Raw genomic sequence first — 9,633 nt, forward strand, 5'->3', positions numbered from 1 at the left:
CCTGTCCGCTCTGTGGGTCTCTGATGGTGGGAGACCTTGGCTATCGGAGGGGCGTCTCACGTTATCCTGGAGAGGGGGGCTTTCCAGTAGGGGAGCGAGCAACACAACCAGATAGAGAAGGCTGCAAGTAAAACCTTTCATCTTCAGAGTGTCCTTCTGTTCATCTACGTCCCTGGGGTCTTAGTCAGTGACTGCGATTGGGGCGGGGTCTGCCCACTTCAATGACGGACGTGCGTCAATCAATGAAAAATCACACATCAGCCTCGATTTCAGTGCAGCTCATGGGTCTCCAGGTCCCATGCAGGGATGGGCTGGGTCGCCCATGTCGGGCACCCCCTGTCTTGTGGACTCTGTTCCCTGGACCTGAAGGCGATGGTGTATTTTTTTTTTAACATCTTTATTGGAGTGTAATTGCTTTACAATGGTGTGTTAGTTTCTGCTGTATCACAAAGTGAATCAGCTATACATATATCCCCACATCCCCCTCCCTCTTGCGTCTCCCTCCCACCCTCCCTATCCCACCTGGCATGGACATATATACACTACCAAATGTAAAATAGATAGCCAGTGGGAAGCAGCCACATAGCACAGGGAGATCAGCTCAATGGTGTATTTAAAATGCATGTTCGTGATGGGTTGAGACCCCAAATTCTTGACCAAAGTACAAAAGGCGGAATTTCAGATGTTTCCACCGCTCAAAGGCCTTGAAAGCTCTGGGCGACCATTCCAGCCCCCCAGGGATGCTGTGAGTTTCTGCAGGAGCTTCACTTCATTGTATGCGAGTCACACGGAGAACGGGGAGCGGAGCGGGTGCCCTGGCAGCCTCCCTCCCTCTCACTGTCCCCCCAAGGGCAAGATGCTACACTTATATTTCATTCTGCTGCTTTTTAATCTTGCCATGGCTTTCCTGAGGTGGATCCATCCGTGCGATGTGGGCCAAGTGAGGTGTGAATGTTTTACATCCTCCACTCCAGCCCTGAGCGTCTGCTGGGAACAGAGGGGAAGGTGGAATGAGCCGGGCTCCCTCGGGCACCGCCGCAGCCGCCGAGCAGGGACCAGTTTCCCACTGGCCTGGCTGAGCTTCCCGAGGCAGCCGGGGGCGATGGCTGCCTGTTTCCAGGGAGTCTTCTCTCCTGATCTCCCCGCCATCCATCCCTCATTCCACCCTGGGGCAGGCAGGCGGGAGTTACAAGCCCCAGGTTCTGCCACCTCCAGCTGCTGGGCCTTGGGCATTTACAGGACCCTCTGAACCTCAGCTTCCTCACCTGCAAAAAGAGGATGAAACCTCCATCGTAAGGCTGATTTGGGGATCAGGCAGGAAGCATCAACGCCAGGTGTGTTTCCACAGGTGGCCCTGTCATTTGAACAGTGGCTGGACACCACTGCCCTTGTGCCGGGCTGCATGCCAGGGCCCTTCTACCGGGGACCTGTCCTCCGGTTCAGTGGACAGAGGCCAGACCCACAGATGGATGCAGAAAATGGAGCCATGAATCCAATGAGGAAGGGAAAAGGATGGTTCAAGAAGCAAAGACCGGAACTCGAGCTTCTAACTGCCAGGGTCTAGAAACAGCCCTAGTGAACCCAGAAATAAACCCAGCGGGCTGAGAGTGCCTGCTGGAATGTTCTTCCTGACGGGGAGTGTCAAGGGGATGAGTCCTGCAGAGGTAGCAAATCACAGATGGGTGGTTGAGACGGAGGGCGCCGGGCCCAATTCTGACTTGGGCCTTTCCGAGCTCTTGCTCTGGGGCTCTACGCCTCCCTGAGCCTCAGTTTCTTCATCTGTGAAATGAGGATAATCATCTCGGACTTGGGGGCACTGAAAGGTCTGATGCAGGTGGAAGGCCCTCCCTGCCCCACTGCCCTGCACCCGTCCTGGGCCACCACGCAGCACACGCTGCTTCCAGCTCCTCGTCCGGACGTGAATCCTCAGGACCACGCAGAGCACAGGCTGCAAACGCTTCCCGGACGCTGGCTCTGACAGTCACATGACTGAGAAAAGCTTGAGGGGCCGTGACGGGGAGCTCAGAGCACCCCCGCCCGCTCTGTGCCAGGAAGACCCCCGGGCCTCCCAGGAGGAGCCCTGCCTCCCAGCCCTCCTGCAGAGCCCCTTCCTCTGTGACTCAGCCAGTCGGGGACCCATCAACCCCATCAATCAATCTCATCAATCCCAGCTGAGAGGCCGAGGGGCGTGAACAGGTCAAGAGCTGACCTGAGTCCCATCAGCCGGGCGGGGGTCACCCGGGCCCTCTGGAGCTGGGGACTTGACAGCAACCGGAGGACCAGAGGGGCGGTTCCCTTGCTCCTGTTCCAGCTGCATCTCAGTGGCCGCAGGGCTTGCTCTGCCACGCTGGGGGCCACGGGGAGGGGTCCAGGCCCCCTTCCCCCTCTGCCAGCTGTGGGCTGGGGTGGATCTTGTGCTGTCGCTTTGCTCTGTTCTGGCCCTGAGGCCTGAGCCACTCTGCAACCTGAAGCTCGAGGAAGCAGGGAGAGGAAATGCACATTCAGTGAGCGCTTACTGTATACCAGGCCCTGAGAGCACAGAAGCGGGGTGGAGGGGTCGGGGGGTCGGGGGAGGAGGCCCAAGGAGACCCCAGAACAGCCCGGAGGGGACGTAGCAGGGAGGCCTTTCTTAGTCTCATCCCCCAGGCCTCAGTTTCCCCTCCGTAAAGTGAGGGCAGCAGCCCCCGTGTTCCTGCAGAGCCTCCCACTCTGGTGGCCTGTGGATGCGTTCTGTGAATTTCCCCTTAATTTTCCCCGGTGCCTGTTAGGTGACTGGCAGCCCGACAGCCTTGGTAGATGGAACAAGGAAAACAGATTGCGTCACTTAGAAGACAGACATCGCACCCCTGAAATCACGGACTGCAGATTTGCCTGGGAAGTTGAGCTGACGCCGCATCCTTTGCTGCGCGGCTTCTGTATTTGCTGCGCGGGTCGTGGCATCTCTGCTGGCATCTGGAAGGATGGGGAGATAAAGGGCTCCCCTTCCTTCCTCTGCCCACCCCCAGCTGTTGCGTTCATTCACTCATCTCCCTCTTTTCATTCAGCAGCCTTTCCTCAGCACCTTTTGGTGGCCAGGCGGGTAGAAGGGAACCCAGCTCAGCACCTGCCCCTCTGCCCCACCTCCCCTGACTGACCTCCCCTCCCACCTCCATGCTGTCGCCAAGGCCGGTCCCTCTGCCTGGCACACCTGCCCCTTTCCCTTGGCCAGTGGCATTTGTCTTTTGAGGCACAGTGCAGAGGTCACCTCCTGCTGGAATCTCTCCTTGATTCCCCTCCTGCATGGGTCCGTTAGCTTTCCCTTCTCTGCTTTCACAGTTCCCTGGGCTTGCAGGCATCCTGGCTCTGTGCACAGTTGCAGGGCATCCTTCTTCCCCGGCTAGGTTGAGAGCTCCCTGGGAGCAGGCACGTGGTTACTCAGCTTGGATTCCCCACAGCTCAGCACAAGGCTGGACAGAAAGCAGGCACTTAGCAAATGCTGATGAATAAGTGCAGCAGTGGGTGAGTGGGTGGAACTGATGAAAAAGAGACAGATGTGTGGATGGAGGGATGGTGGATGGATGGATGGATGATAAATTAATGACAGATGGATGGATAGATGGACAGATGATAAATTAATGAAGGATGGATGGAGGGATGGATGGATGGATGGATGGATGGTTGGATGGAAGATTTGGTGGTTGGTTGGACCTCAGAAAAAAAGGCAGGCACGCAAACCCTCTGCCACTCTACTTGAACTCACTTTGCCTCATCTATCTGAGGATAAGCCATCTCCTCTGGGATTTTCCAGTGACATCTAAACTTGGCTCTGGAAGAGTGACTCCTGACAGCACCACATGAATAAGTCTCCGAAGTGCAAGTGGTGCACAGGTTGCCCAGGTCAGGGGCTCCAGGAGAGAGTGCAGACAGCTTCAGTGTCCTCATAACAGGTCCCCTTCATCCTGGAAACTCAGGCCCCTGGTCCCTGCCATCATCATGTGGTCACAGCAGAAGCCTGCCCAGTCTGACCCATCAGAAAATCCCATTGTCCAAGACCCATCCAGCCCAGCTCAGAGACCACTGAGATTGTCCCGCAGCTGTGTCTTCTAGGTGGCCATCGTTCTTTCTGTAGGGGTCCACTTAGGCTCAGTTTCCTATCTGTAAGCTGGAGTCACCTTGGATGCTAAGTGGGGATTCTTCCCCCTCTGGCAGCAGCCCCAGGATTAAGTCCCAGCCCCTCAGAGTGGCCTTCAAGGCTGGTGACCCACCTGCCAGGCTGGTAGGGGTTCAAGTGAACCAGGACCAAGGAGGAGACTCCTGGCTGCCCAGCTGGTTTGGTGCCCACCTCACCATCCTCCCAAACATCCCCTCAGCAGATATTTAATGAGCACCTACTTTGTGCTTACCCTGCCTCTCACCTGGACTGCTCCAGACTGCCCTGGACTTGCCTCTGGCCTCCCCTGCACCCGGCCCCCAGGGGGCCTCCAGAGGCAAGCCCAGCCATGTCTTGCCCCACTTTAAAGCCCGTCAGGGGCTGCCGTGTCCCCACACTGCCCACCTGGCCAGCGTCCCCTCTAGCCTGTCCCCGACCACCACTCCATGCTTTTTATTCCTGAATCACACTCGTCACCGTGGGTCCCCCTGAAGCCCCCAAGCTCTGCCTGCACCTGGGCTCAGCCGGAGCTGCCTGAGTCTGGCTTCCTCTGGGCAAAGTTAATCTTTTACTGCTCAGACTAGGACCCGTACTGGTGACAGCAGGCCCATCACTACACAAGGAGGGCAGAGAGGGGCATCCGCCGGGTGGCTTTGGTGCTGGGAGGTGTAGACCCAGAGCACATCAAACGCCAGCCTTGTTTGGAGATCTGGCTGCACTCAGACCTTGGTAAGGGGGAGAGTGGCCGATCCTCAGAGCAACCCTGCCACTTTGCTTCTGGACCAGGTAACCTGGGCTCCCAGCTGGTGGAATATAAAGAAGAAATGTACATCACATCAGACTGTGGGCACACCTGGAGGCAGGTAAGGTGGCGGGGAGGGGCCTGGAGCCCACCATTCTCACTCCGCCGAGGCTCCTGGGAGAGTCTGTCCTCTCAGCCCCTCCCTCCCAGAGGAGTTCTGAGACACGCTTCTTCATCTTCCCCGGCCTGGGGGGCTGCACACAGCTCCCGTTAGCAGATGTGACACCAGCATCTGTGAAAAGAGAGCCCAGGCCAGGGTGCCCACACCGCTGCTGTCCTTTCAGCAGCCACTGCTGGAGAATTCCAGATCTGACGCATCTTCCCACGGTCAGACAGGTTACCGTGAACATCGAAGCAATGGGGATAAATGCCAGGGGCGGGGTGGAGGTGCTGTCCGGCAGGAAGCCACACGGGGACTCAGAAGCTTGGCTGAGCCCAAAGGCCAGGAAGTGGGGACACCGAGGACAGCCCCCGGGGTTCCTGGCAGGGGCAGCTGCTGGGTGGATGGCACAGACTTGGGAGAGAAAGAGAAAATGGGGAAGAGCAGGTGTGGGGGGGCCACGGCGAGTCTGGGTTGGGCCTCCTGGGACACATCCATGGGATGATGACTTGATGCTCAGCGTGGCCCGAGAAAAGAAAAAGCAGGAAAGGGAGAAGAGACAGGAGAAAGCAGTTACGCAGGGAACGGCCCCCTCCCTGCCACACCCACGTGCGGCTCAAATTCTCAGACTGGAGGGCGGGGTGCTGCCGGCCAGTGGGCGCCACGCAGAGCAGGGCGGCGGGGGAGCGAAGGCTGACGGTCAGGCAGCCCAGGAGCCCAACCCAAGCGCTCCGCCCCAGGAGAGGCCCCGTCTCCCTCTACCCTTGCTGTTTCTTTCCAGCAAAAAAAAAAAAAAAAGCCTCATCTGGTCTGCCAGCTTCATGGAGTGACAGTTTCTACTTTAACTGCTTAAGAAGATGCGCTAAATTTTCGTGCGCATCTCCTCTTTCGGTGGATGTAAGAAGCTCTGTTTTCAGGTCAATTTTTTGCACCCCTGAGTATCCCACTTAGAGCCCCCTGCCCAGGTACCACTCTGGACAGATATGTTAACCCCCAAAGTGTGAAGTTCACCTGCACCCTGGGTTTAAAGCCCTGGCGTTTTTTAATAATATGCAAGAAACAAGGAATTTTGAAAAGGGCAAAAGAGATTTATTGTGTTATAATATTCCTATTTCACTAAAACTAGTGAAACATGTCTAAACTTTCTTAAAGGTCACCACCTGTCCACTTATTAGAGAAACCGCCGCCCCTACTCCCACCTTGTTAGACTTAATAGACCAGGTGAAACAGAAGAGAAAGGTATTCACGGTGGCCACTTTTGTCAAGCAATTTGCTTAGACTTCAAACTTGGGAACTTGTCAGAATTAAATGGGAGAATGTCTGTTCAAGACTGAGCTGAGGTACCCATTTCTTCCCCAGTGATGGGGGAAGGGTGGGGGAAGGGGGGCTCGGGTGCCTGGCAGAGGAGCGGGGGGTGCCCATGTGTGCGCGTGCGTGTCAGAGGGAGGGCGTTTACTGCGGGTGGGGGGGGGGTTGTTGGGCAGTAGGCAGAGGCCAGGGTGGGACAAAGGCACGAAGGCCAGACGACCAGGTGAGCTCAGGCCGGCTTGTCAAGGATGCAATGAGCTGTCTCTACAGGAAAACTCTTAGAATGTGAATTACAAATAACGCCGTGCATGATGCTTAAGGGATGTATCATTTTATTTTATTTTATTTTATTTATTTTTTTGGGGGGGATGTATCATTTTAAAAACATGACTTCCCTGGAATGATCAAAAAATAGCCAGAACACATTTAAGGAGCCCCCTCTAGAACTCAGGGTGCGGGAGAGAAAGGATTGGGGGACCCCTGCCTGGGCGATGGTCAAGGCACAGAAAACCATAGCAACGGATGTACAAAGACCCTGTGATCCAGTGGTGGGTGTTGGAGCCCCCTTGTTCCTGAGTCCCAGGCTAACGAGAGTGGAATTGCCCGTGGGGGTCCCCTGGGATGGCTGGGAGGCACCCCATCTCCTCAGTGGATGGACAGGACAAACGCCCCCCTGCCTGTCCTTGCGGGAGGAGGTTGCAAAGGATGTAGGGTCTGAGCACAAGTGAAGGTTGTGCACACGTTCGGGGCCGCGCCCCGGAGGTAAATCCTGCTCGGGAGCAATCCAAGGACCCACTTCCGGCTTACCTCTCACTATACCACCCCTGCGGATCTCCCCAGGAAAGGAAGCGGGTTAGGCCCCCAGTGGAGTGGGAAGGAGGGCTCCCACCGGGCGGGTGGGCAGAGGCCTCTGCAAGTTCAGAGGCAGAGACGGATGTGCTTGCGGCATGCACTGTGCCTCTAGGACCACGTCACGGGACCCAGCGTGGTTTCCGCCACCCTGCCTGGCAGCCCGGAGGTCCCAGGAGGGAGCCTAGCTTCTCCTTGAATAATCCCCAGGACGGAGAGCTCACTCACTATTTCCTGGAGGAGAAGACTGTCTGCTTGCTGCATCTCCCCCTGCCCCCTCAGCGTCCCTCCCCCAGGAAGCTTCTAAAAGGGGAATCTGTCCTCCTCACTCCCCAAGCAAACCTCGGGTGTCCCCCACCATCTACGGGAGGGAGGAAGTCCCGACCATCGGCTGACCCACGTGCCCTGCTGCCCGGCCCATCCACGGGCCTCTGCATCTGCCCGCAGCTCCAGCCCCAGCAAGCAGCTCGTGCCCCTTGGCCACACTGCTCTCTTTACCCTCCTCTGCACACGCTGTTTCGCCGCCCGTAATGCCCTTGCCCCGCCCAATGCGCTGTGACCCCCTCCCTGGGGTGCCCGCTGGCTCAGGTCTCGAGTTTAACTGGAGCACATCATTCATCCCCAGACCACTGGCTGGGACCCCTGTGCTGTGGCGGAACCTGGGCCGAGCGCTGGGCAGAGAGGGTGGGTTCGATGGGCTGCTCGTTGTTGGCATCCGAGTGGGCGAGTCACTGGGTGGAGGTGGTCTGTCTCCTTGTGGGGGGTGGGGGGGGTGTTTCCCTGGGCTATGAATTTCTGGGGCGTGAAACTTTCATTTCTACCTCTGGATCCCAGGACCCAGACAGAAGACCTGAGACACTGGGTTTGTCTGACGGGTGGAGAGATGGGGAGGGGAATTGTGAGAAGTTCTTCCCCTTAGTACCTAAATCCGCATAACGTCACCTCCCTCATCCGGGAGATGCCATCTCGGTTAATGTAGCCTCAGGCAGCACACTTATCCAGAGTGCCACCCAGAGCACCTCCCGGAGCTTAGGACACCCAGGCCCAGGGACTCCTCTGACCCCTGCAGCCGTGGAATCTGGTGGGAGGGAGATACAGGGGTGGATCTGGGGAGGAGCCAAGCTAGTGCTCTGGGCCCCCACTCCACCCTGCGACCTCATCACGCACAAGGCACAGCTTCTCCTCCCGCTGAGCGTGTCCTGCTCGTGGCGACAGGAGCTCCTGGTGGAAGCGGCAGGCGGTCGAGTCAGAGACCTGGGGTCTACCCTAGCTCTGCCCGTTACCAGCTCTGTGGCTGCAGGCAAGTCACTGTGTGTCTCGGAGCCTCTGGTCTCCCTTCGGAAAATGGGGAGATGACCTCTGAGTGTGGTTGCTATGAAACAAGGCTCTGTAAGCGCAGCAGAGGCCCCCGTGCCAGTCACCCGGTTCTCCCCTCCCCCGCATCAGACATGTTTAAGGGCATAGTTCACAGGTATCCAGGTCTCTTCCACCATTCTTCGTAAGGGATCTCTCCTCTTTAGTCAAGCCAGAAGGGTTTCCTAGAGAATTCCTGTGAGCAGCGGGAAAGCCAGCAAGATGGTGAGAAGGTGGAAATATCTGGGGAAGAGCTTTGCAGGCAGGGAACAGCATGTGCAAAGGGCCTGAGACGTGTTCAAGGAAAGGAGACCAGGGTGACTGGTATACGAGAGGTGGGAGAGAGTGGGCAAGGGCCTCTCATACAGAGCCCCAGTGACCAGGAAAGGGTTTGGATGTGATTCTAAGGGCCATGGGGGCCATTGGAAGGTTCTGGTGGGGCTAGGGGGTGTGGGGGTAATGGGATGTCAGGGCTGAGGGCTTGGCCTGGAGGCACCACCAGCTCTGCTGAAGTTCCCATTCCTAAGAGGAGAGGCCTCTGCTCCGGGTCCTTCCCGAGTGCCTCCCGCTGCCTCTGGAAAAGCAGACATTCAAACAAAGGAAGACTCAAGATAGAAGATCGGGGGAAGATGCTAGTTAATAGTTGTGTGGATGTATGTGGTTTTTTTTTTAAATGATTTCCCGTTCCTGCTCGGTCATTGCTCTAGAACAGGGTCCCGGGGTGTGGGAGCTTTCGGGGCTCTTTCTGCCAGGGCAAGTGCAGATGCAGCCAAGTTTAGGTCAACATCTGCCTGGAGATGCACTTATTGCGGCCTCGCTCGGCACCAAGCTCTGCAGCAGCTGCCTCCCCGGCCCAGGAGGGGCCCCAGAGCCACAGGCACAAAAGCCTAGCCAGGCCCCTGTGCGGAGCAGCTGACATCTGTGAGCGCGCAGGCCCCGGCGAGGGGCTGTGGGTGTGGGGTCCTTGCTCCATCCCGTCTCCCCCTGAGTTTCCCTGCACCCCTGCTACAGAACCCACAGGCCCTGAGACTGTCAGACAGGGTGGGAGGTGAATGGGGCCCTGGCCCACTGCAGGTGGTCGTGATGGGGCCA

At 57.4% G+C, this 9,633-nt stretch overlaps 1 protein-coding gene across 5 annotated transcripts in view; it reads left to right on the top strand.

Annotated features, from left to right (window-relative positions):
• The window catches only part of SORCS2 (sortilin related VPS10 domain containing receptor 2), a 557,426-nt gene that overhangs the window by 511,754 nt on the left and 36,039 nt on the right, over nucleotides 1-9,633 (top strand). For all 5 annotated transcript variants that reach the window (XM_082462103.1, XM_082462100.1, XM_082462101.1 and 2 more), the window contains one exon: nucleotides 4,916-4,992. In XM_082462103.1, the coding sequence (XP_082318229.1) occupies nucleotides 4,916-4,992 (77 nt within the window). The remainder of the gene's footprint in view (nucleotides 1-4,915; nucleotides 4,993-9,633) is intronic.

This window comes from Balaenoptera physalus, assembly GCF_965194825.1.
Source record: "Balaenoptera physalus genome assembly, chromosome: 5".
Classification (NCBI taxonomy): domain Eukaryota; kingdom Metazoa; phylum Chordata; class Mammalia; order Artiodactyla; family Balaenopteridae; genus Balaenoptera; species Balaenoptera physalus.